Source organism: Pipra filicauda, unplaced genomic scaffold (genome assembly GCF_003945595.2).
Source record: "Pipra filicauda isolate LSUMZ 115617 unplaced genomic scaffold, ASM394559v2 scaffold337_size785800_pilon, whole genome shotgun sequence".
In the NCBI taxonomy this organism is placed as follows: domain Eukaryota; kingdom Metazoa; phylum Chordata; class Aves; order Passeriformes; family Pipridae; genus Pipra; species Pipra filicauda.
The window spans coordinates 1-25,329 of NW_024104462.1; the positions used below are offsets into that span (position 1 = coordinate 1).

The 25,329-nt window shown below is 46.0% G+C and overlaps 2 protein-coding genes and 1 long non-coding RNA gene across 4 annotated transcripts in view; 1 reads left to right on the plus strand and 2 right to left on the minus strand.

Moving 5' to 3' along the window:
- The first annotated feature begins 13 nt into the window (after window positions 1-13).
- Window positions 14-25,329, plus strand: part of LOC113989612 — a 50,599-nt gene continuing 25,283 nt past the window's right edge. The window contains exon 1 of one of the 2 annotated variants that reach the window (XR_005564568.1): window positions 14-168. This is a non-coding gene — a long non-coding RNA (uncharacterized LOC113989612). Of the gene's footprint in view, window positions 169-7,751; window positions 7,790-25,329 lie in introns of those variants that run through there. The other variant, XR_005564569.1, reaches the window with a different exon arrangement.
- On the minus strand, window positions 2,523-22,293 carry LOC113989609 (myosin heavy chain, skeletal muscle, adult-like). Its single transcript, XM_027724352.2, has 39 exons — window positions 20,825-22,293; window positions 20,027-20,269; window positions 19,795-19,938; window positions 19,547-19,703; window positions 17,855-17,882; window positions 17,645-17,756; window positions 17,467-17,559; window positions 17,265-17,328; window positions 17,076-17,174; window positions 16,867-16,970; window positions 16,653-16,791; window positions 15,815-15,933; window positions 15,568-15,717; window positions 15,048-15,218; window positions 14,331-14,640; window positions 14,138-14,208; window positions 13,354-13,441; window positions 12,089-12,206; window positions 11,806-11,929; window positions 11,584-11,720; window positions 11,227-11,482; window positions 9,074-9,316; window positions 8,792-8,968; window positions 8,562-8,707; window positions 8,384-8,474; window positions 7,907-8,296; window positions 7,537-7,663; window positions 7,244-7,362; window positions 6,470-6,666; window positions 5,935-6,118; window positions 5,683-5,848; window positions 5,395-5,519; window positions 4,893-5,201; window positions 4,589-4,792; window positions 4,175-4,300; window positions 3,911-4,081; window positions 3,718-3,822; window positions 3,499-3,594; window positions 2,523-2,793 (listed from the first exon to the last, which is right to left on the minus strand). Exons 2-39 carry the CDS (start codon window positions 20,231-20,233, stop codon window positions 2,641-2,643), a joined length of 5,820 nt encoding a protein of 1,939 aa, XP_027580153.2. The 5' UTR covers window positions 20,234-20,269; window positions 20,825-22,293; the 3' UTR covers window positions 2,523-2,640.
- The window catches only part of LOC113989610 (myosin heavy chain, skeletal muscle, adult-like), a 34,518-nt gene continuing 31,504 nt past the window's right edge, over window positions 22,316-25,329 (minus strand). Inside the window, exon 39 of the mRNA XM_027724353.2 lies at window positions 22,316-25,101. The gene's annotated coding sequence lies outside the window, so the exon portion shown is untranslated. The remainder of the gene's footprint in view (window positions 25,102-25,329) is intronic.

Below are 25,329 nucleotides of genomic sequence, written 5' to 3' on the forward strand. Positions count from 1 at the left end.
GGGGCCGAGGCCGTCAGAGCAGCAGCGCCAGGGCTGAGGCGACAGGCACAGCCCGGGCCCAGCTGATGGCCCCGGTCTGGGTGTGCTCTGTCCGGTGGCCCCGGGGCCGGAGCCGGCAGGGACGGGCTTTCCGGAGCTCTGCAGAGGGCCCAGGCAGTCGGGCTGCAGGTGAGGCTGGGTCTCCATGAGCACCGTGTCACGGCCACCAGCCTGGCCAGGGCTCCTCCTTCAGCCCAGATACTGCCGTGGCCCTTGGGGGATCTCTCGGCTTCGGCCCTACAGCCTTCGCTCAGCGAGTGCTGGGAAAGCACAGCTTGAGCAAAGGGATATGGCCCCTGCAGCGCTGCCGAACCTGGGAGCAAGCCCTGCCTCTTCCTTCTTCCTCACCCAGACTGGGACTCCAGGGTGGAGGCTGGAAAATGCTGCATTTTCAGAACTACAGCCCAGCCCGCCTTTTCCATGGGTAGGTTTACAAGAGGGAGGATGCCCCCTCGACCCCAGTGAGCCCCAGCTGACTGCTGGAAGTACCTGGGCAGCTGCTGTGTTCCCCGTGGGACAGCACGTCCCAGGAGATAGGGGAGAGCACCCAGGTGCTGGGTTGGCACAGCACCGTTGCACAGGCTCCAAAGGGGCCACTCTGGATTCAGACTCTGAGCAGGGAGAGCACGCTCGGGCCGCAGTCTGACGTTTAACCTTTCAGCTGGGAATGGAGCTGTGCTGGACCAAGCCTCCCTGGGGTAAGAATAGCATCTGCTGTCTTGGGACACAGCACAGTTGTCCAGCTCCTCCACGGCAGCACATGGCACTGAGACACAGAAGGCAGCCTACCCTCCCAGGAATGTCTCAGGCACTATTAGTGGAAGTGAATCATGCCCACAGACAGGCACGACCCTGAGCAGGAATCTTAGGAGAGCAGGGCTATTTTGGGCCTTTGTCACTGCAGAGGAAAGGAGACACATGATGTCTTCACGTAGCTGCCTGCTTCATTTTCAGCCACATGCGTGAGAGCTGGAGAGATAGCAGAGAGCATGTAACTGTGTGCAAGTGAAAGGGGCGGGAGGCTGGAGGAAGAAACAGTCTAAAGAAGGCTGTGGTAAGTCAGAACAGACACAGTTATAGCCCTTGATGTGAGAGCTGCTTCTTCAGTGACTTGACTGCCTTTTCACACCGGTGCCCTCTGAGACAGCGCTTTTGGACAAGTCATCAAAGAAACTCTCCAGGTGTTCCACTTGCCAGTAGGGCCAGGGCTCACTCCTCTCTTCCCTCTGCCTGGCTTTGCTGGCTGCATTCCTTCATTCTGGTGACACATCCTCAAGCTTCCTCGGTGCAGGCAATGGGAGGCAAAGGATGGTGCAGGGTCTGTAGAGCAGGGTTTCAGAGAGTCTCAGAAGTTAACGCTTGCACCAGCCATTCCAGCTAACAGGGATACTCATGGATGTTGTGTGCCATCTAGACTCTACCCAGCCCCCCCTGAAGCTTTGGAGATGCCTGCAGGTGGGACTGCCACCCAAGAGGAGCAGTCAGCTCACAGGTGGGCTTGGGCAGGCAAAGGCTAAGGCCAAGAGGCCCTGCCTGTGGTGGCAGGTCAATGCATGCTGTGAGACATTGTCAGAGAGGACTAGTCTGACCAGGTGTTAGGTGGCTTTCTTAAGGTCTTTGTGATTGAAGGCTGAGGTTTGCCCCTAAACAACCATCTCCCATTGCTCTCTGCTGAGATACAGCACTGACAGCACTGACAGAAGTTCTGCTCACCAATGCTCACAAGGGACAGTAATGGGAGGAAGGAATGGAGGGCTGCACCCATCTGTTTTCTTCTTTTCTCTTGTCTGAGACAGTGCCGTGTGCAGCCTGTTGTGCAGGAGGTGCCAAGGCTGACCTCTGAGGTGATTGTTGAGGAGGTGTGTTGGTGCACGTGCTGTGCGAGAGGTGGGTACTAAGGGAGAGTCCTTCCAGCACGGGGCCCCAGGCGGGGCTCTGCTGTTTGCCCACTAAGAGGAAACTGGGAGCAGGTGGTGGCAGCAGCTGAGGGGATCCAGGGTAAGGGAGATGGCACAATGTAGAGACACTGTCAGTACGCAGTGACTAAAATTGTCTCTTTCAAGGGACTGTTGGTCCTTGACGGTGCAGTGCACTGTAACCTCTGATTACTTAGGGGTAGGTGTTTAGAGTTTGTGAGTGGCAGCATCAGAAACATGGGCAGGGAAAGGAAAAAGGACAGGGGATCACCCTCTCTTGCCTCTCCCATGGGAAAGAACTTATGCTGAGAGGACAATGAGAGAAGCATTAGGAGCACGTGAAGGCAGGAGCAGGACAAGGAGCTGCTGGAGACAAAAGAGAGCGCAGGCTGGATTTTCAGGAGTCTCCACAGGAATGGCCAGATTCTAAGTTTGCAGGTCCTCAGTCCAACATTTGCATCAGCTCCCCTTTCCTAACCAGGAAAAAGTAAGGAGTCTTCTTCTCCAATGCAATATCCCGAGTATGGTGAGAAAACCAAACCCAAAGGCGGCACTGGTCATGGTGTGTTTGCAGAGGAATCTACTCTTTATTCACTAGACACTGAGGTGGGTACATTGCAGAAGGAAGTGACAAAGGGTTCACACTTTGTGCAGCCCGCAGGTCACTTTGTACCTCATGACAATCTCACTCTTCCTCTTCTATCCTCCTATGAAACTCCCGACTCTTGGCTCGGAGCTTGTTGACCTGTGACTCTGCAATGTCAGCCCGTTCCTCGGCTTCCTCCAGCTCGTGCTGGATCTTGCGGAACTTGGAGAGGTTGACATTGGAGAGCTGCTCCTGGGAGAGAGAAGGAGTTGGTGGTGAGGAGCCCAGGGCAGGGGTGTCACTGCTCCTGTGCCTTGGCCTGGGGGAGGGCACAAACTTCCATCCACCACCCACCGCAGCGTATCCGTGAGTCTCAGTGAGATCCTTGAAAACTCCTCAGTGCCCCTCTCACAGACCCTCCTCACTGAGTCCAGAAGCCTTTGTCTGGGCTGGGCTGTTTGCCACAGTGAAGAAGCCACGCTCAGCCAATCATAAATTCAGGGACTGCAGGATTCCCTCAGTTCCTCCCTGAGTGCTGCACGCCCAGAAACAGGCAAAGGGTCCCTGCACAATTCTAAGAGCTGAACGCAAAGTGGCTTGGGAGGATACTTCCAACACCACCTCTGTCTGCTATCAAAAATTTGAAACTAAGTTATTTTCAAAACTTCTTAATGTACTGTACTATCCTTACCATTAATAAGACTCCTTCTTTCAGGCTGCTTTGTTGTCCTGATGCAAAAAATGCTGTGTGCATTTGCCCTCTTATTAGTCTTGTTAGTGACTCATTGATTTCATTCTCCAAGGCGAGGCTGATTTAGGAGCCTTTCAGAGAACTTGAAGAACTCCATTATTGACCAGTGACACCTTCCAACCTTCTTCTATTGGGCCAAGCTTCCTCAGTGGCCAAGCTACCCTCTTGGAAAGTGTTTCTTGCCAAGCACTCAGAGTGATACTTACAGCCTCCTCAGATTGTCTCTTGTAGGATTTCACCTTCATTTGCAGCTTGTCCACCAGATCCTGTAGCCTGAGAATATTCTTCCGGTCTTCCTCAGACTAAAGCAGTTGGCAAACAGGAAAGAGTGTGAATTGTTTCCCCCACTATGGCAGGTAGCAATTCCCCTTGGCAATCAGGTGCAAACACTTTCAGTTTTTGCAGATGCCCACAGGGGCCATTACCTGGTAGGTGAGTTCCTTCACCCTCCTCTCGTACTTGCGCACACCCTTCACGGCTTCAGCGCTGCGCTTCTGCTCAGCATCAACCTCCCCTTCCAGCTCCCGCACCTGCAATGAGAAGCCCGTCCCTGCAGCTTCCCTGGGGGTGTCTCTCCAAGGGACAGGGTCACTCATGCACCAACACAGCCCTACTCACCCTGGCCTCCAGCTTCTGGATTTGCTTCTTGCCTCCCTTCAGGGCCAACTGCTCGGCCTCTTCCAGACGAAGCTGCAGGTCCTTCACCGTCTGGTCCAGGTTCTTCTTCATCCTCTCCAGGTGGGCACTGGTGTCCTGCTCCTTCTTCAGCTCTTCTGCCATCATGGCCGCCTGAGCAGAGCAAAAGGTCAAAGCCCTTGCGGGGCTGGAGACATTTTGGGGAGAATACATCCCCCATCAGCAATGAAAGGAGCCCCGACTCACATCTGTGATGGCCTTCTTGGCCTTCTCTTCAGCATTGCGGGCCTCCTGGATCGTATCCTCCATTTCGCTCTGAATCTGAGAAATGTCTGTCTCCAGCTTCTTCTTGGTGTTGATCAAGCTGGTGTTCTGTGCAACAGGAAGGACATGGCAAGATTTTTATTCTAAGGTCTGCAATAACAAACCTACTGCCTGAGCCAAGTCTTTCCCGTTCCATCGGCAATTGTGAATGTGGAATTCTTTGTACAGTGGTTGTTTACGTAATGCCAGTGGTGGGCTCGGGTGATGGACACTGAACATGCCTTTCCTGGTGGACAGCAGTAGAGAGGCCATTCTAGTACTGCCTGTCCCCTGGTATATTCCAGCTCTCTGGGTTTGTTAAGTGTCAACACGGCTGCCTTTGCTCCCTGCCCTGACCTGGGTATGGAGGAGCTGCACACGTTCAGTGGCATCCAGGAGCTCCTGCTCAGCCACTTTCCTCGACCGCTCCGTCTGCTCCAGGGCTGCCCGTAGCTCCTCAACTTCAGCCTGCAGCAGGTTTGCTCTGCGCTCCACCATGGCCACCTGCTCCTTCAGGTCATCCTGGGTCCTGAGAGCATCGTCCAAATGGATCTGGGTGTCCTGTAAGAGAGACAAGAGGAATTACATGGTGTCAGTGTGCGCTTGAGGGCCAAAAATGTCGGGGATCTCATTTCTCTTTCTGCAGCTCTGCTGAACAGACCTTGAGCACTCCCTGTGTGTTTCTCAGGTTCTTTTGTGTCTCTGCAGCCACACGGTTGGCGTGGCTGAGCTGGATCTCCATTTCATTCAGGTCTCCCTCCATCTTCTTCTTCAGCCTCAGGGCTTCATTCCTGCTCCTGATCTCAGCATCCAGGCTGCTCTGCAAGGACTCCACAATTCTGAGGTGGTTCCTCTTCAGCTGGTCAATCTCCTCATCTTTCTCTGCTATCTTCCTGTCAATCTCAGACTTCACCTGGTTGAGCTCCAGCTGCAGGCGCAGGATCTTCCCCTCTTCATGTTCCAGAGAGGCCTGGACAAGTGGACACAAACATGGGGAACACTGATAAACCTACTGCTTGCTTTCTAGGGAATTAGAGAATATTCCAGGAAATCTCAGCTGGCTGCCCTCCGCAGCCAGAAGAGAGCAGAAGCAAGGCCTTTTTAGCATTGTTTCTGCCTTGCTCACACATTTAGTGCAGACAGCAACGATTCTGGCCAGGTACCTCAGCTTCCTCCAGAGCAGCCTGGATTTCAGACTTCTCCTGCTCAACTTGCTTCTTGACTTTCTCCAGCTCATGAATTGCCTTTCCTCCCTCCGCAATCTGCTCCGTGAGGTCGGAAATCTCCTCTGTGGGAACAAAGACCAATGGCTTGCTCAGGCCCAGAGCAGAATGGGAAGGGCCCTGTGCCACCAGGGTGACAGGCATCTTTGCAGAGCTGCAGGCACGGACCCCGCAGCAATGCTCAGCTGGTGAGAAAGCCCATCCCGGAGCAGAGGGCCAGGGACTTACGCTGCAAGTTCTTGTTCTCCCGCTTCATTGTTTCCAGGTGGTCCAAGGACTCCTCATAGGCATTCTTCATCTTAAACAGCTCCGTGCTGAGGGAGCGAGACTCCTTCTGGGAGGCCTCCAGCTCAGCCTGCGTTTCCTCATACTTCTGCTTCCATTCTGCCAGGATCTGAAGAGAAACGGGGCGTGAGTAGGGATGTGGCCATCCCGGGGGGAGGCTCTGCCCAGGAGTCCCAGGGCTGGAGCCTAAAAGACCTTGTCAAAGTTCTTCTGCTTCTTGTCCAGAGCAGCGCAGGCAGCATTGGATCGCTCCACATCAATCATCAGGTCCTCCACTTCATTCTGCAGCCTCTGCTTTGTCTTTTCCAGGGAGGCACATTTGGCATTGACAGCTTCGACGTGTTCCTCTGCATCCTGCAGGCGCTGTGCCAGCTTCTTCCTGGGAGGAGATGAGCACAGTGGCAGCTTAGAGCTTAGAAGGGAGTCAGTTCTGCACTGCCATGAGAGGGCAGTTGGCCACTTTGGGGGGTTTGAGCTGAGCACTTTTCACAGATCCTAAAGGATCTGTCCTTTCTGGGTGCATTAGGCCTGTCTTTGCACTTCTAGCCCTAAAGCCTATGCTTTCCCTTCCAATATACACTTTTTTCCTCCTACCCTCTATCTGCTTTGCACACAAAGACAGTATATCCCTGCCTTCATCCCAGCCCTGTCTCAGCCCACTCAGAGACTCCCATTTCCCTTGACCGCTCTCAGTCTTCTGCAGTCATTTCTCATCCCACTCCCCACGTACTTGGCCTCCTCGAGCTCCTCCGTGCGCTGAATCGCGTCCGTCTCGTATTTGGTTCTCCACTGGGCCACTTCGCTGTTGGCCTTGGACAGGGCGCGCTGCAGCTCCCCCTTGGCTTCCTGCTCCTCCTCATATTGTTCCCGGAGCAAGTCACAGTCGTGGCGAGCGGACTGCAGGGCGTGGGCCAGGGCGTTCTTGGCCTTGGGAGACAATTGGATGGGGACAATTAATTTCCTGTGAGACAGCAGAATGTTAACTTCACGAAAGTGGTTGAAAAGTCTTTCCAGCTGAGATTTAAAGTCAACCCAAGGGAAAATGGCATGTTGATTTCACATTTAGAGAACTTTTTTATCTCTTCATTCATTCTAATGTAGAAAGTATTCTCAGGAGAGATGATGGATAATTCTAAATGACAACTGTAAATCAGGAAATTGTTGAATCCCTTTAAATATACTCTAAATTTTCAGCTTAGAAAAGTAGACTAAGATGCACAATTTATTTTTAGATATATCTCAATCATTTTTTTTATGCTATTATAAATCTGAATAAAGACCTAAAAATGTTTTTCTCTGTCTTAGTATTCAAATTGGAGAGGATGTCTTTCTCAATTTCCCTTCCCACAGTAGAGATTAAGGTGGCAAAATTGTCCATCTTGTTTTATAGCTCAAAAATTAAACTGATATGACTAACATTCTGATTTTATGTGAGAGTAGGAAATATCCTGAAAGAAAACAAACCTCAGTCGAAAGTCAACACCCTTACTGGAAGTACATTTACCTTTATTTCTTCCTCTAAATGTCTCTTTAGTTCCTCAATCTGTTGAGTGAATGCCTGTTTGCCTCTGGATAGCTGAGATATCAAACCATCTTTTTCTTCCACTTGGCGTGAATATTCACCTAAGAAAGTTTACAGACAGACTGCAATTTAAAATCAATACTAAGTCAATGTGTCTTTTAAGCACTGTATAACAGATCACAGACACTAGATCAATTTGAGCAAAGCTTCATTCCTTTTTCTTTTATCATTAATTACAGGTTGTCCCATTCCAGAGGCATGTGGGGGTATGTTACCTGCTTCTGTCTGCAGACGAGCTCTTTGAGCATTGAGGTCATTGATCATGCGCTGATGCTCTTCTTCCTTTGTCTTAATCTCACTCAGCTGGTCTTCCAGTGTGCGGCACATCTTCTCCAGGTTTGCCTGTGGAGGTCACAGAGAATGAAAGAAGATTAGGATCTAGACGCCTTCTTCTTTGGAAGAGCAGGACTCTAAGCACAAAAACATGGGCAGACTTGCAAGCTCTGGACTGTTCCTTGGTGTTAGAAGGTAAGAAACACAGCTCCATAGAGAGACAGGGAGTTAGATGGTAACCAGGCCATAATTTGAAAAGACGTATTTCAATGGAATTAATTTCCAAGTGGTTTTCAGTCTATTTTTCCATACCTTGGCTTTGGAGACAGACTCCATGTTACTGGCCAAGTCATCAATCTCCATCTTGAGCTCGCTCTTCTCCTTCTCCAGCTTCTGCTTGACGCGCTGCAGGTTGTCGATCTGCTCCCCCAGCTCAGCTGTGCTGTCCGCGTGCTTCTTGCGCAGGGCGGCAGCCGTGGCTTCGTGCTGCAGCGTGGCCTCTTCAAGGTCCCGGCGCATCTTCTGGAATTCTGCCTCCCGCTTCTTGTTCATCTCCACCTGAGCTGCCGTCGCCCCTCCTGCTTCTTCCAGGCGCTCGCTGATCTCCTCCAGCTCCCTGGACAGGTCAGCCCGATGCTTCTCTGCTTTAGCGCGAGAGGTTCGCTCGGCCTCGATTTCCTCCTCCAGTTCCTCAATACGGGCCTGGAGAACACGAGGGACCCTTCACACCCGTGCCCTCCTCCTCCCTGAGCCGAGCCTGGGGCAGGCAGGGGAAGGGCAGACGCTTGCCTGCAGCTCCTTGATCTTCTTCTGTAGTTGCATGCCCAGAAGTTGTTCATCCTCGATTTTGCTCTGGATCTGGCTGATTTCAAAGTCTTTCCTTTGGGCAAAGCAAAGTGGGTTACAGCTCAAAGGAAGAAGACAAGAGCTGCAGCCCAGCACTGAGGTGCCCCAGGGCCACACTCACTTCTTCAGTTTCTCATCCAGCTGCTGCTTATCATTCTCCAGATCCATGATGCTGTCCTGGGCCAGCTTCAGGTCTCCTTCCAGTTTCCTCTTGGCTCTCTCCAGGTCCATGCGCAGTTTCTTCTCTTGCTCCAGGGACCCTTCCAGCTACACAGAACAAGGCCGTCAGTGCTCCACCAGCCAGCTCAAACTCCATACCTGTCTGTTCCTGCTGTGTGTCCGTGGGCTTACATCGTCCACTTGCTGCTCCAGCTTGGTCTTGGCTTTGGTCAGTGTATTGACTTTGTCCTCCTCTGCCTGCAGGTCATCCAGGGTCTGCTGATGGGCCTCTTGGAGGGCTTTCTTCTCTTTTGTCAGCTTGGCGATGGTCTCGTCCAGGGCTGCCATCTCCTCTGTGAGGTTTTTCACCTTTAGGAAGAAGGGAGCAAGTGTAAATCGAGGACGTAGATACAGAAGTCCTGGAAGAGCACGGGGCTCTTTTCTGGAGCGTGGGTGAGATTTTCTGCCTCATACCTTGTTTTCAGTGGCGTGCTTTTCCTTCTCCACCTTGGCCAGTGTTAGCTCAAGGTCATCAATATCTTTCTTCAGCTCTGAACATTCATCCTCCAGTTTTCTCTTCTTGGCTGTCAGCTCAGCATTGATTTCCTCCTCATCCTCAGCCCTTTCAGTCACTTCCTTAATTTTGGCTTCCAGCTGGATTTTGGTTTTGATGAGCTGGTCACACCTTTCCTCAGCATCAGCCAGGCTATCTGCCTCCTGTGGGGGAGACACAGATTTTCTTGATTTGTTTTCTGAACTTTTCTATGTAAGTAAGTGTGTATGTTGAAGCAACTCTAATCTTGTTGATCGTTTTGGGGTTGGTTTTGATGTTGGTTTTTTTGTTTATTTGTGTGTTTGGTTTTGTTGGTTTGTTTGTTTGTTTCCCTGGGATGCGTTATACAGCTTTTGAGGTGAAACAATATTGATTTCTGACCTATTTTCTCTCACCTAAAAGTTTCTCAGAGTTTTGGTAGGTGTGAGAATTTCTCATGTACCTAGAGTAGAGGGGGCTTGGAGATATTTTTGTTCATAAACACTGCATTAAATATCTATCCTTCAGCAACGGAATCCTTCTGAACCTGTTATGAAGTTGGGAATAAAGGGTCTGATAATCTCAACAGTAATTGAAGAGAAATAAGAATCCTTTCTCTATAAATGTATGAATGCTATTGCTTAGGCAAGTGGGGTAAATCAGGTGTGTCCCTTCCACGCTGTATTTGGGGTGGCATGTGCTGATTTCAGCTGATCAGTTCCTTGTCTTACCCTTTCATGGGCTTGTTTTATCATGAATTTGTTTTGTTCCAAAGGAATTTGAAAGGAACGTATCTTAAGATATACAAGAAAGTCCAATGGGATATTTATTCTTCTTATACTAAGGAAAACAGGTAACATAGGGGTGCCCATTTTCTATGGAAATATTCAAATAACTGTAATTAATACAGTGTTCTATTTTTAGTTGGCAAATTAGGTTCTTTATAGGGTAGATTTAGATGACTTTGTAAAGTGATATTTAAGTATATTTTTGCTTATATTTTTAAGCAATATTCTATTTTTGTGAAGTCCTGTGTGTCTACAAGGTTCATGGAACTGTGATGGCAAAATTATTAATATTGAGATTGAGAGGTCTGGCCATGAATTTCTTTAGTTAGAGAATATTTCTTTCAACTAAAAGTTAAATTGTCCATGATTGTTTCCAATTCCCCATACAGATGAAGATAAAACTGGGTGTACCATTCCTATAAGCTCCACCATGAACCAGTCTCTCCACATAGTCATGTTATTTACTGTTTGTTTCCTTAGAATTGCTGTAGTTAACAAGCTACTTAAGTAGAACATCCCTCCAAATACTTATCTTTGTTAACATTGAGAGGGTTGGTTTTCCTCACCACTTTCTTTTTTTCCTGATACAGTGAGTGAATTGGGTCTCTGCAACCAGTTGGCAGAGAAAAGGGAGCTCAGGGGGCGATATGTCTGAATGTTGGGGAACTGACACAAATACTAATGCAAAAATGGCTTTTAGTGCAAAGGAGCATTCTTTTAATAAAGATAACTTCTTAGCTAGAACTCTCAATCTTAAATATTAATAATTTTACTACCACAGGATGTTGTTTATACTGGAACTACAATATGAAATCCAGACTAGAAATGCAAAAAAACCCTGCAGTGTTCAAAACCCCCAAGAACTTCTGCTTCATTATAGATTTCATACCATTTAGGTCTAAAACATAGAGAGTGCCACTTTGAACTCCAGTTTGCATTTATACTCCAAAATTAATTCATAGTTCTCCATCCTGGTGAGATGGAGATCCTTCCTGCAGCATTCACCTGCTCAGAGGGAATTGGGGGTGCATTCTGCCCCGAGTATGCCATGTTTATGAGCTACATCTGCCTCTTTCCTCTGAAGGCAAGAGTACTGACTCCCAGTTTCTCCCTGTTTCTTTGCCCTGGCTGTCAGTGCTCATCACACCACTGCCAGACGTTTGTTTCCTCACCTTCACATACATACGACAGATAATTCCCCAAATATATGACTTTTGGTCTTCTACAGTCTGACCTTCTGTTCACAACGAACAGTCTGAATGTACATATCCATTTTCTGAGTGATAAATTATTGGTGATAAACTCACAGCTTGCACTTGGAGCTGCAGGTCATTTTTCTCCTGAAGCAAAGAAACCATTTTCTCCTCCAGCTCCTTCCGCTTTGCCTCAGACTTTGCAAGCTCTTCTTTGGTTTTCTCAAACTCTTGTTTCATGTTGGCCATCTCCTTCTCAGACTCTGCACTCTTCAGCAAGGGCTTGATCTTGAAGAACAGCTTCATCCAGGGCCAGTGTTTGACGTTCATGAATGCACGAATGTTGTACTGGATGCAGAAGATGGACTCTCTGGAGCATAATTCAGATGTGCAATGAGTATTTTCAGTCTGGAAAGTGTCAACACTTTCCCTCAAGCACAGTGAGTTTAACTGAAGACGAGGAATGTGTACCTTCTCTCCACCATTCTCTGGTACTCCACCCTCATCAGGAAGCCTCTGCATCTGGCCTGTGTGCGGGTGATGAGCTGTGCCAGCTTCTCATCCCTCATCTCCTCCAGGAGCCCCAGCAGCCCAGCTTTGAAGAACACCTTGGAGAGGGAATGTTGCAGCACATCACTGTCGGGCTGGGCAAAGCACAGGCACAGAGTGAGTGAGGGAATGGGGAGTTTGTACCTTGGTGTGTCCAAATTTGTACTGGGTGTGGTCCACATCGATTGAGCCAAGGAGCTTCTCGGAAGCCTTCTTGCTGTCGATGAACTGTCCCTCTGGGATGGCACTGGCATTAAGCACCTTGTATCTGTGAAAAGAGGAAGAGAAGGCTATTTTTTCCCAACCAACACACAGGAGCCACTAAACCCTGCCAGCTCATATATAGCTATTTTTGACAACAAACTGAATGGACCAATGAATGGACCAACAACACTTTTAATGATGCTGAGAAGTGCAGTGCTCTTACCTCTGTTTGAAGTCAGCATAGAGGACTCTGCTGGGGAACCCTTTCCTGCAAATCCTTATCCCTTCCAACACGCCGTTACAGCGCAGCTGGTGCAGCACCAGCTCGTGCTCCATGGCACCTGAGCAAGGCAGAGCAGAGCACAAAGGAATGGCACAGATTCCAGTGTGGAGGGGAATCACAGAATCACAGAATATGCCAAATTGGAAGGAACCTTCAAGGATTATTGAGTCCAGCCCTTAGCCTTGCACAGGCCCATCCCCAAGAGTCACCCCCTGCGCCCCAGAGGATCAGTCAAACCCTCCTGGAGCTCTGGCAGCCTTGGGGCTGTGCCCACTGCCCTGGGGAGCCTGGGCAGTGCCCAACCAGCCTCTGGGAGAAGAACTTTTTGCTGAGATCCAATCTAACCCTACCCTGACACAGCTCCAGGCCATTCCCTGGCTGCTGTCCCTGGTCCCCAAGAGCAGAGCTCAGTCCCTGCCCCTCCTCTGCCCCTGCCCAGGCAGTTGGAACTGCAATGAGGTCTCCCCTCAGGCTCCTCTTCTCCAGCTGAACACACCAAGTGCCCTCAGTGTCCTCACACGGCTTCAAAACAAAGCCCTTCCCCATCCTTGTTGCCTTCTTTGGACACTCTCCAATGGCTTCAGATCTTCCTTCCATTGTGTCCCCCCAAACTGCCCCAATGTTGAGGTGAGGCCGCCCCAGGGCAGAACAGAGTGGGACAATCCCCTCCCTGGCCCAGCCGGCCATGCTGGGCCTGATGCCCCCAGGGTTGCCCCACCTGGCTGCCAGGGCACTGCTGACTCAGGGCCAACTGGCACCCACCCCCAGGACTCCCAGGGCCCACTGCTTTCCAGCATCTCATTCCCCAGTCTGTCCATTCACCCTAGGGTCAGAATCTGGCACTTCCCCTTGTTCCCAGCCCTCTGATCTGTCGAGGTCTCTCTGCAGGGCCTCCCTGCCTTTAAGGGACTGAACAGTTCCTCCCACTTTTGGGTCATCTGCAAATGTGCTGAGTATCCCTTCCAGTCCTGTGTCATTCATGAAGATGTTGGAGAGCACAGCGCCCAAGATGGAGCCCTCTGGAACCCCACTAGTGACAGGTCACCAGTCTGATGTTACCCCAGTCCCTGTCACCCTCTGTGCTCGACCCATGAGCCAGTTGCTCCTCAACCACACGATGTGTTTATCCAGCTGTGGGCTGGGCAGTTTGTCCAGAAGGAATGGATGTATCAGAGCACACTCTCTTCCTACTTGAGCCATCTTACCAGGTGTTTTAGTCTCATTTGGAATGATGCAGCGCACAAAATGGGGGTGAGTGCTCCGTAGATTTGTCATCAGCTTGTTTAAGTTCTCCTAGAGGAAGCAGGTAGCAATGTGAGTTTCCTATGTCCAATGTTTGAGGCATCAAGCCCAGGTAATGGCTTCACAATGTCTCAAGCTGGGTTTCAGAACACTTAGATAAAGCCAGAGAAACCAAATATTTCTTCTATTTGAAGATACTGAACACCATTTTTAAAGACTGAAATACTTTTGTGTTGCTATTGGGCCAGTGAAAATAAATATAAATTTCACACATTCACAAAGAGTAATTGACTTCTAGATTTCTCACATTCTGCCTTCAAAAGTCAGGCTATTTAAGTTTTTAAAAATGGGGGTTTATTCCAATAAGATAAATATCTGCTTGGAAATTACTTTCAATTCCTCAACAGAAATGCAGGAATACTCATATTATGGTCATAGTCTGACCCAAAGACATAAAAATACAAAGATCTCAATGAGAGCTGCTCAAAAAAAAAAAAAAAAAAAAAAGGGAAATACACACAGATTATTAGATTTTCATGATTTTGAAGACTGAATGCTTATTTTTAGACATGACAAATTAGCAATATTAAAATTGATCCTGGAAAACCTGATGTGGAATTTCTAAACATTTAGCACTATTATAGTAAGGTAAAATATTCCTTTCAAATTTAATATTAGCTCACCCCCTTCCTTCCCATTTCAGAGGTAACAGGTACTGTTACAGAGGTAACAGGTGAAGTACTGTACCCGGAAAAGAGCTGAGACAGTCTGGAAAGAAGAACCCTTCTTCTTGCCACCCTTCTTTCCACCACCAGCCTCTGCAAATTAAAGGGAAAAAAATTAAATTGAACACAAACCAATTTTAAATGTTTAGTATTTATGGCTTCGATTCTGTGTCAACATTGTCCCATGCTGAAAATACAATTTTCACTGAACTGACCTGCATCTGCTCCACCATAGCTGGCAAAGAGTAAGGCCAAGGTCTTGACAGATGATTTCTGGTACAGCCCAATGACAGTTTCATTCAGGGGGTCCTTGTTCTTCTCCAGCCACCCAGTGATGTTGTAGTCCACTGTGCCAGCGTAGTGCACCAGGGAGAAGTGGGCCTCAGCCTTGCCTTTGGCAGGCTTGGGCTTCTGGAAGTTGCTGGACTTGCCCAGGTGCTGGTCATAGAGCTTGTTCTTGAAAGAGGTGTCAGTTGCCTTGGGGAACATGCACTCCTCTTCCAGGATGGAGAAGATGCCCATTGGCTGGGAGAGATTATAATAGGTACGAGGGAGAAACAGATTTTGGTTGGAAAGTTGCTAGAGCCAGAAAAGAAAGCTGTTCCCACACATTTCATGACAATAAGTCAGAGAAAATTAACCAAGGTTCAACTTTTTTCAGTCTTTCTGTTTCATTTGAAGTGATGGAAATACTGTCCTCTCCATAAAACCTACTTACTGATAGGTGCCTATAGAACATGACTGCCTTCTTTTTGTAATCTAGCAGTGAATTCTCTCACCAAAAGTCCTGATATCTGAGTATGATCTCCAAAAACACTTCCACCCTGTTGCCACAGGGTATGTACTTGAAGAAGCCAAAATATTCTCATGTGCTTCTTAATTGCATCTCTTGGCAAATATAGAAGATCTAACTTATTCAACACAAAGCATACCTTCTCAATGAGCTCAATGCAGGCAGCCAGGTCCATCCCAAAGTCAATGAATGTCCATTCAATTCCTTCCTTCTTGTACTCCTCCTGCTCCAGCACGAACATGTGGTGGTTGAAGAACTGCTGCAGTTTCTCATTGGTGAAGTTGATGCACAACTGCTCAAAGCTGTTGAACTGCCAGATATAAAAAGACATACGATGCTTTCAAGGATCAGCAATAATAGCAAGGTGTTTTCTTGTACAATCCTAATTCACCAGGGTTGATACTATAAATACAAGTCATCTTCCTGTGTAGTTTTCCTGTGGTATATTTCTAGGATAGGCTTTGTATTTAAAAAAGAGAGGTTTCAAATTCAGAGCAATTGAAAGATTAGTTTTCAATCTTTTTTTTTTTTTTTCAGGATTAAAAATGGTGATTACAACAAGCCCTACAAATAAATGTAGGAACACACTCCCTTCTATTAAACATCTCAAAAGTTTCAATTGTTTTTCCATGGAAATGCTAAAAAACTGTGTTCTTTACATCAAAGATCTCGAAGCCAGCAATGTCCAGCACACCAATGAAGTACTGCCTGGGCTGCTTCGTGTCCAGCTGTTGGTTGATGCGAACAACCATCCACAGGAACATCTTCTCATAGACAGCCTTTGCCAGGGCACCCACTGAATTGTTCACCTAAAGCATAGAGAAAGGTTTGGAGGTTACTACACACAGCAGAGGAGAATCAACACCAACCATCAAAGCATGTTCCGGATTATTCTATTTTTCCTACCTGCTGCACTGTTTGGCCCTTGGTCACGTATTCATTCCCCACCTTGACTCGGGGGTAGCAGAGGGCCTTGAGCAGGTCTGCTGAGTTCAGACCCATCAGGTAGGCAGCCTTGTCAGCAACTGAACACCAGAAAAAAGAAAACAGTAAATATTCAGCAATTCCAAAAATTTGGTCCTTGATGGACTGTTCCGAAAGTGCACAACAATATCTGTCAAAGCCACAAAGCTGATTTCTCTCCTGTCTGCAGGATTTAGAGTCTGCAACTCTTTCTGAGCTTAATTTTCTACAATTGTTCTTCAAGAGAGCTCATTGCTTTTATCCTTTTTCAGGTGTAACTAGGGTCTTCATGTGTACTTTCTAGTTGTATAGCAAGAGGATTCATCACTCAGAGAGATGGAGGCATGAACAGTCCTTCCTGCTGTGACAGAGACTAATCAAGTACACATCTCACATCAGAGTTCACTCCAATAGGTGAGAGTGAAGAGGAGCAGTTTCCCTTCCTGGTAGGGCTGAACCATTTCACTACTCCACACTACAGCAGAGATTGCAAGATGTATTTCAACTTAAGTATGACTAACAGTGGTGTAGGAATTGACATCCATGGCTCCAGTTTCCTGGCAGGGTATGTCAGATCTCTTACTTATGAAGTAGTCACAGATAAAAAGTACAGGTACCATTAGATGAGATACGTCTCAACTGTCATCTAGTCATGGAACAACTACTCTTCTTTTTAGTTTACACATTTGCATATTTAAAGCCTGAAATCTACCTAAGTCCTTCTTGTGACAAAGAATATCTCTTTTGAAAAGAATATCTCTTTTGCTGACTCTGCTGATACCTTCTGTGCCATCAGGCTCTGCCTGCTCCTCACGCTGCTTCTGCTTGAACTTCAGGTTCCCGTAGTGTATGACAGCCCCTGTCAGCTTGTAGATGGCTGTTTTCTCATCAGCAGAGAAGCCCAGGATGTCAATGGCACTCTAGCAACAGAACAATAAATGTACATGTACCAGGGCACCAATCCACTGCATGACCTGTTTGATAAAGTTACTCACATCTGTTGCCATCAGCTCCTCCTGGTCATCGATGCTGGGAACAGTGATCTCACCTTGACTCACAAAGTGGAAATCGTAAGGGTTGGTGGTGATGAGGAGCATGTCTGAAAGAAATAAAGGGGAAAAAGAAGATTACTATAGCTTTCCAGATGACACAATGAACTATTTCTCAGTAATCTTCCTTCAAAAAAAGTTAGTGATCTTCCTACCAATTAGCTCTGGCTTCTTGTTGGACATGATCTGATAAAAGATGTGGTAGCTTCTTTCCGCCTTGAGCTGGAAAGTGACTCTGGACTTCTCCAGCAGATCTGCCCAGGAAGGTAGAAAGAGTTAAGCAGAAGAACTGGGCAGGAGCAGGGGCTTAGAAGGAATGGGACAAGTCCAGGAGAATCTCTTACAAGTTTCAATGTCAGCAGAAGCCAGTTTGCCTGTGGCCCCAAAGTGGATTCTGATGAATTTGCCCTGTTAAGGAGAAACAGCAGCATTTCAGCTCAGATACATTTCATTACCATGTCCTCATGTGAGAATACCACTATCCCATCACTCTTGTTATAACAAGAAGGGATTTTTGTGTAAGCTCAAAACAACTCATCAACTCACAAAGCGCGAGGAGTTGTCGTTCCTCACGGTCTTGGCGTTTCCAAAGGCCTCCAGCAGTGGGTTGGCGCTGATGATTTGATCCTCAAGCGTTCCCTGCAGGGGGAAAATTATTCACCGACTGTGTTGAGTCAACAGGGCAATGACAGCCCAAGTGTCCAGTCTGTTCTTCCTGACTCACCTGCATTTTGCCTGACTGCTCCTCCTTTTTCTTCTCCCCGCTGGCTGCAATTGTTGCAAAGTACTGGATGACACGCTTTGTGTTCACAGTCTTCCCGGCACCGGATTCTCCGCTGTCAGAGCAAGGAGAGAAGCAGAGAGCGTGTGGTCAGGCAGGAGGGGCCCTGGCCCTGGGCAGCCCCTCAGGGACCCGAGCAGGGGGTGTACGTACGTGATCAGGATGGACTGGTTCTCCCGATCTGGGGAAGAGACAGAGATAAGAAACCTTTTCCTAGTATTTATGAATAACAAAAAATTTGAGAACTAGGAGAAAAATAAGAACTGAAGCTTCCAGAGAATCCAGGAACAGAAAAAGTAAAAAGACCTGGGAATTCTAGTGGGTACTTTTGATGCTCCCAGCACTACTTCATCTATTAGCAACTGATTCAGTAAAGACATCACTTCAGAGAAGCTTTTATAGTCTTATGCCTTTCCTGACGTCTCTTCATCAAGCCACTTATCTCTTATTAGCCAAGTAAATGTAATGAAAATATGTGGAAAGTACTGCAGAAACATGGTTGATAGAAAGGGGACATGAGAGAGATGCTATAGCTCTGGTCCCACGGTAAGAGAAAACTATTAGAAGGTCACAGTGTTTGAGAAACTGGGTACGTGACAGAGAAAAAGAATATAGCGGATGGGAAAGTTGAGCAAATAGCAAACAAGTAACCATAAGAAGGTTAAAGAATCAGCATTTGCGCAAATATAACTTAGGTAATTAGAAGCCAATGATGAGCTTAGCTTTTGTAATATGTATGAAGCTAATTTGTAACCTTTATAAGCACAAAGCACGCAGCAATAAAGTCGGATAAGTTGGATAAGTTATGATCAATTCTGTGGTCGTGTGTTCTTATCCCGTCGTCTACAACAAAAATATAGGGGTTATACTTTGATAGTATGTAAGTTGTTCTTAACCTAAAAGTTTCCTGAATAATCTTATGGAAATTTTGAGGCATCATTAATGACAGAAACATATGACCAAGCTCTTTCACTCTTTTTCACCTCTTCTTTATAATCTCTATAAATACAGAAATTTTTCAGTCTTGAGATCATCCACTGATAACATTTATTTCTTATTTTTCTATTCTGAATGTATTTCCCAATTTCTAAGAAAAGAAGAAGTTCTAAATTCCCACACACCTTTGATTTCAATGCACGTATAGGGAAGAGAAAACAAGAAGTGGAAGGAAGAGGAAAGAGCAGAAAGAAATTTTTGAAGTCATTCAATTTAAATGCTAAAAATTTTATTTTTTTTCCTTGACATCATTTTCGGAGGTTTACTTTTCACTATTGCAGTTGATTTTTAGTTGCAGTCACAAATCAGTGTAGGAGTTCCAGACGTTGTTAAAGGCTGTATGTACTTTAGACATCTTTTTCATAATGCAAGCCATTTGCATAATAATCAAGTCAGGCTTACGTACCTGTTCAAGGCAGAGATACTCTGTTTTACTTGTTAGCATTGATGCTTGAAAATTTAAATTGACTTAATGCAGTTCATTTATAGGGGCCATGTCATTTAGCTGTACTCTGTAGTCTCTGTCTGAAACTAATTTAGTGGTTAAGATACATAAATCTATTCATATATGTAAGATTCCATTACAGTCAGTAAAGTCTATATCACAAAATCGGTGGTTTTTCCATTGAATTTAGTCTATCTACATTATGTCCAAGTCTTTAGTGATTCTAATGGGAATACAGACACTCAGCTCACACAGACCATTAAAGCTCAGTGCATTAATCTTCCATTAATTTCACACACACACAATTTTTTTTAAGTGGGGCACCATCTTTTTAGAGAATGCCCTACGTTTCCCTCTACAGAGAGATGATTGCAAGAGCAGCTCAAAGGAAATCAAGCACTCACCAGTCAGCATGAACTGATAGGCGTTGTCAGAGATGGAGAAGATGTGTGGAGGGGCCTCCTGGCGCTTCTTGCCTCGGTAGGCCAACACCACCTCCGGGTTGTACACGGGCAGCCACTTGTAGGGGTTGACAGTGACGCAGAAGAGACCCGAGTAGGTCTGCGAGGAAGGGACACAGCACGTTGGCTTCCCCTGGGCCTGGCAGAGCAGTTCCTCCCGCTGCCCAAAGGAAGCTGCTGCTGCCACTTACGTAGATCATCCAGGCTGCGTAACGCTCTTTGAGGTTGTACAGCACAGCGGGTTCGTGGAGGTGGGTCATCATGGCCATGTCCTCAATTTTGTCGTACTTGGGAGGGTTCATGGAGAAGATTTGATCTTCCTTCACAGTTAGGGTCTGCCAAGGAAACAAAAGATCCACATATGTCAACTGAAAACTCAGAATATGAATCAAATGTTGCCCTTCAGGCTTGTTTTTCACTCACCTCTCCCTTTTCAGTCTTGACAGTGACTTTCCCTGATTCCCTGCTCTGAATTGTCCCTTTCACAAAGGATTCCTTTGCGTGTACCACAAAGACGGATGTCTTGGCATCAAAAGGCTTGTTCTGGGCTGCAATTCTCTCCTTTTCTGACTTTCGGAGGTAAGGAGCTGCCTCCCCAAAAACAGCCATCTCAGCATCTCCAGAGGCCATGCCTGCACTCTATTGAAAACTTGTCAGCAGAGACGTCTGGGGGGAGAAAAAGAGTTGTAGATCACTCAGAAAAATGATATAATCTAGATCAGTGAGAAATCTCCTTGATCTTTAGCTAATAAATTGCTAACTAATCTCCAAGGTAAGCTCTTAAGAAGAAACCAATTAAATGCACTTCGACTTGAAGGTAAAAATATCTTAGTCTGACCCTAGAGTAAGATTTAGTCTTCTACAACATGTAGGTCTTATAACAATAAATAGAACATCTTCTGAATATTGAGAGCAGTTTGGTAACTCACCTCGATAAATTCTGACCAGATTAAAGTTTTCCACATAAAAGAATCTACAGCCAGAGAAAATCCCTCTCTGATCTGGTCCTTAATTAGAGTCTTCAGGAGAGTACTTTCTTGCTAAAAGAATTATCTTTTGTGTTAAAAATGAAAAATTAGTTCACTTTTTAGTTCCCCCCTATTTTCAATTATCTAGCCTAAGCAAATTCAGCAGAAATATAATAGGATTTATGAAGAGAACTCGTGCAGCTGTTTAAAAGCCCTGTCCTGTAGTTTAGGAATGGATTACTCAGTGTGTTACCTTTGGAGAAGTCCTGGAATCTGGCCAACCCTGTAAAACAGGAATGGCAGTTGTTTCTTATTGCTGAACAGAATTCTACAACAGAATAACTGTAGATTGAAAATACAGACATGCACTGAAATTACACTGAAAATTTTTGTTCACATGGACACTCCCTCATGGAAATGGTTGCCAGAGGGAGGGGAAATGTAACAGAATTTTTTAAGGATATTTTCCTCTTTCTTTAAGTTCACAAAATGCATGCACTTACCTTGAAGCCCTCTGTGGAGACAGGCTAGACGTGTCTCTGGAGATTTTATAGCATCTTGTCTGCAGATGCTCTAGATGGTCCCCCTTTTTTCGGTCAAAACATTTCTGGCAAACCTTTTTTGGCAAAGCATTGTCTGGCAAACTAAGGGCATAATTGTGCCTTGATTTGAATGATATAATTAGAACATTTTTATATCTTACTGACTACGTGAATACATCTATAAATAATTTGTCAAGAGTGTTAAGGAGAGAATCTGGACTACTCACGGCACTTAGAGAACTTGCATGGTTCTATTGCTGCCTTTCTCAGAGATTTGCTCCTTGACCTGTGGTAGCTTCCTTGGTATGTTTTTCAGTCATGTAATGGTGATGAGAACATCTGTGATGCTTTAGAAACACATGCATTGAGAGGAACAGGGAAAGTATGTCAAAACCCAGCAAATAATTGGTGTTAGGAGGCACTTTTCAGTGGTATTTTCTAAAAAGCAGGAAGTAAAAATGTATTAGCTGGAAGGGTTTGAAATACAGTGAGTTGGAAGTCTGAATCCAAGTAATGGGAGACCCTACTTTGAAATGGAGCTCTTCAATAGATTCCTTAGCTGACTTTTGAGGAATCAAATGTTGCAAAGGAGTGGTTAGGATTGCTTATAGAATCATCAACAAAGATGGCTTAAAGGATTACCATCAAAGGCATTAGTAAAAGGGAGTTCAATATAAATTTGCAAAAGCACAGCAAAGTTTGATGGCAAGGTTTGCTCTATTACTTCCTACAAAGATCAAGGGAAATCATCTAAGAATCACTTTCAAATGATTTACACAACAACTGGAAATGCAAAGGATAAAGGTAAAACGGTAAGAAGGATCCTTCAAGTGAATCATGAGGCTCACAAAGGGCTCCCTTGCTTTCCAAACTCCTGATGGAATCCAGGTGCAGCTGAATCCAATCTTAATACCAGACCTGGTCAACAGTTTATGTCTAGAGGGTTTTAGCAGCACTTACTCGTTGACTAATTTAACATTTATAAAGTGATTCAATAGGATTTACTACAATTACAACAGTGACTTCGTTATAAATCCCAGATGGCAACATTCAAACTACACTTGCAGGAAGGTTGACCTTGAGGAGTGGAGGATATTGGTCCAGGCCAGCATTATGACCCACTCCAGAAGGGGAGGGTAACCCAGGTTCTTGTTAATAAATCCCTTGGGGTGGATTAGAGTGAAATAACACTGAATAATCGGTGTTTGTAAACATATATATGTAGGGTTTATTTTAGAACCATTTTGTTTCAAAAGTAAATAGCTATTTTGCTGTTCTGGGTGTTATCTATAGCAATAATTTATAGCAATGTTGCAACATTAGAGCATAGCAATATAGCACTATTAAAGCAGAAAGATAACACTTAAGGAAATGCATAAGGGAAAGAAAGGGAAAGAAAGCATAAAGGTGGAAAGATATACATAGTCACGACCCACTGGATCCAACAATGAAACTTGGTAGTTGCAGCTTCCATGTCTGTTGGTCGAAGTGGTGGTCTTGATCTGTTGGGGGTGGGGGAAGCCCCCCCAAAACTCAAAGATGTTATGAGTTATTATACACTTCTAGCTCAGGTGGGAAGACCTTGTACCTCCCCGGGGTGGGGACTTTTACAATGGATGGTGCCATGGGACATGTCACTGAGTCTCTGACATCTCCTAAAAGAGCTGCAGCTGCCCACTGTGTCAGCATCAGTCATGGTCCATTGTGGTCCAACATTTGAGATGCATAGCCCAGGCTGGATGCTCAGTTATCATGTAAAGGGAGGACACTGGCATGAAAAAAGGTTCTCCCACCTTACAGGACTTGCCTCTTCTTAGCCTCTTCTCTTATCTGGAAATACAGTTTGCAGCCTCAGGCAGGCATCTGCACCCCAGATAGCTGGACAGTGGCATCCACTTATCTAATCTAAAGGTCCCTTGGCAGTATTCAGGGAGAAGTGGGCTTTGCTGGGTGAGAAACTGCTTCTTTTCAGTTTGCAAAAGTCTTTTGGTAATCTTAGAATGTATAAGTCATTAACTGTTTCAGTCTCTGACAGCCGTGTCATCAGCTTTCGTGAATTTTTTGAAAATCAGGCCTCCAATTTTCACAAACTTGAGAGTCTGTGAGCTCTGAGAGGCCCCAGTCAGAGGGAGATGCTGCAGTCCAGGAGAGCCCAAAGGGCCTCACTTAGGACCACTGTGACCACTGTTTAAAGGGCTTCAAGATGTTTGGGTTTAGTCATCCATAAATTTCCATCCTGACCACAATCCAGGTCAGGAATTACTGGAGCTTCCAAAACTCTAGTAACAATTCTACTGGAGTTACCAAAACTCCAGCAACAATGGTACCATTCCACTTGGGCTACAATTCAGGTAGGGAAAGTTCCAAGGCTTTAAGCAGGTGATTGATTATTCCCTCTCTCATCCTTCACCTTAGCCAGGCAACAGGAATTCCTGATATGGACAGTGGTGCTCCCACCTTTGCCATGCAAGGCTTCTTGATAGAGTCAAGGGACACTCAGTACACAAACATCAAGGCTTTATGGGACTCCCTGAGATTGTAGATCAGCCCTGAGGAGGAAGGGAGTATGCACTACCACATCAAAACAAAACATATACTTGTATGTGCATAGATAATATATGTATTTATGCAAATTTCATTTAAAAAGTGATTCCTCAAGAAACTTTGCTCTCTCTCACTGTTGACTGTCTTTCATTTTTTACTTGAAATTGATGCTTGCTTGCTCCCTTTATTGTCTGCATAAATAATGAGTTTCCTCAGTCAAATATGAAGTTCCAGTAGTTCCCATATCCCCTCTCTACCTGCAACTCCCCCAAAACCAGCATGCCTTTCCCTGCCATGCTCGTGCACACAATCACACTCATCACCTCAACATACAGTTCCAGCTACTATACATTCTGATAAATCCTCAGTCTTGCAGTGCCGTGCCATCAAAATAAGTGTATTTACACATTCACAGTCCCAGAAACACCCAACAACACAGGACTGTCTGTACCAGAGCAGTAGAGGCAGTAGGAAGTTGCAGGAATTCTTGTGTAATGTTGATGGTGTGGGATAGAGAGTTGCTCATAGTGCAAGCAACTAACTGATCTAGTACTGGTCTAGTTCTAGGAAAGGGTGTAATCACAGAATCATAGAATCAAAGAACTGTTTAGGTTTGAAAAGGGCAGTCCAACCATTAGTCCAGCACGGCCAAGTCCACCCCGAACCTTGTCCCCAAGTGCCACATCCACACTTGATCTACACTAATCACTTAAACTTCTTCAGATTCTCTGGGTCTAAACACACTTGTCTTCTGGTCATTTGCATTTCAATCATTAAAATATCTCAGTGAATATCACAGCAAAGAGGGCAGAAAACCAGTGTCAGTGATCCCGTGCAATATACAGCATCAAGTGATTTCCTGTGCTGTAGGAGACCCTCCAAGGGTGCTCTGGCACATTTTGGGCCCCAGGTTGGAAGCCAAACCCAGAGCTCAGCCCTGAGAACACCACACAAGTTATGGGGACAGTTGAATATCTCAGAAGGTTCATCTTTTCACATGGATTAGGAAGAAGAGTTGCCCAGTTGCCCACACCAGAGGACTGATGTGGAAATTTTGAATTCTTGTCTAGTTAATACAGTAATGTGGAGAGCATGTAGCATCTGATTTATCATGTAACCTTCACAAAATAATTCTTCATACAGGAATAGGGACCTGCCAAATTTCTCTGTATCTTCAGCTGCCACTCACAGATCCTTGGAGAAAGACAAGTCACTCAGGAACTTATACTGACCATAGCCTTGTCTTCCTCTTTTGGCCTCCTGCCAAACAGGCTGCACTCAAGAGAGGTGGAAATTATGGAGCTGAATTCCTTTCTTGCCATGTCCAGTACTGAAGTCTTGTGTAAAAATTTCTCCATGCTCATGCTGTTCAGGGAATTCAGGTTCCTCAAGTTTGCTGCTTCAGGCCCTTCACCAAGTGACTCCTCCTTTCTTAGCAGCTAAGCTGTCAGGACAGAAATAACACTTGCAAATAAAAGGGGCTACTAGACTGCTAAAGCAACTAATGTAACACACAGAGGAGCCTCCAACTACTCCACACAGAATAGGCAAATGATATTTTGGGTTCTAGTACTCACTGTCAGTGAGTGCTGCATGAAATCACTAATTAGGGTGTAAAAGAAAAGCAGTGTTGACTTACCTGGTTCGAATACAGCTGTGGACATAGATGAAA

Bases quoted from the DNA above. Each gene is read 5' to 3' on its own strand.
- LOC113989609 (XM_027724352.2), bottom strand. From the start codon at position 20,233: ATGGCCTCTGGAGATGCTGAGATGGCTGTTTTTGGGGAGGCAGCTCCT. The intron at 15,934-16,652 runs GTATCAGCAGAG...TCTGGTGTTCAG, and splicing joins AGAGCCTGATGGCACAGAAG to TTGCTGACAAGGCTGCCTAC. The intron at 4,793-4,892 runs GTCTGTTCAGCA...TCTCTCTTACAG, and splicing joins ACACACAGGGAGTGCTCAAG to GACACCCAGATCCATTTGGA.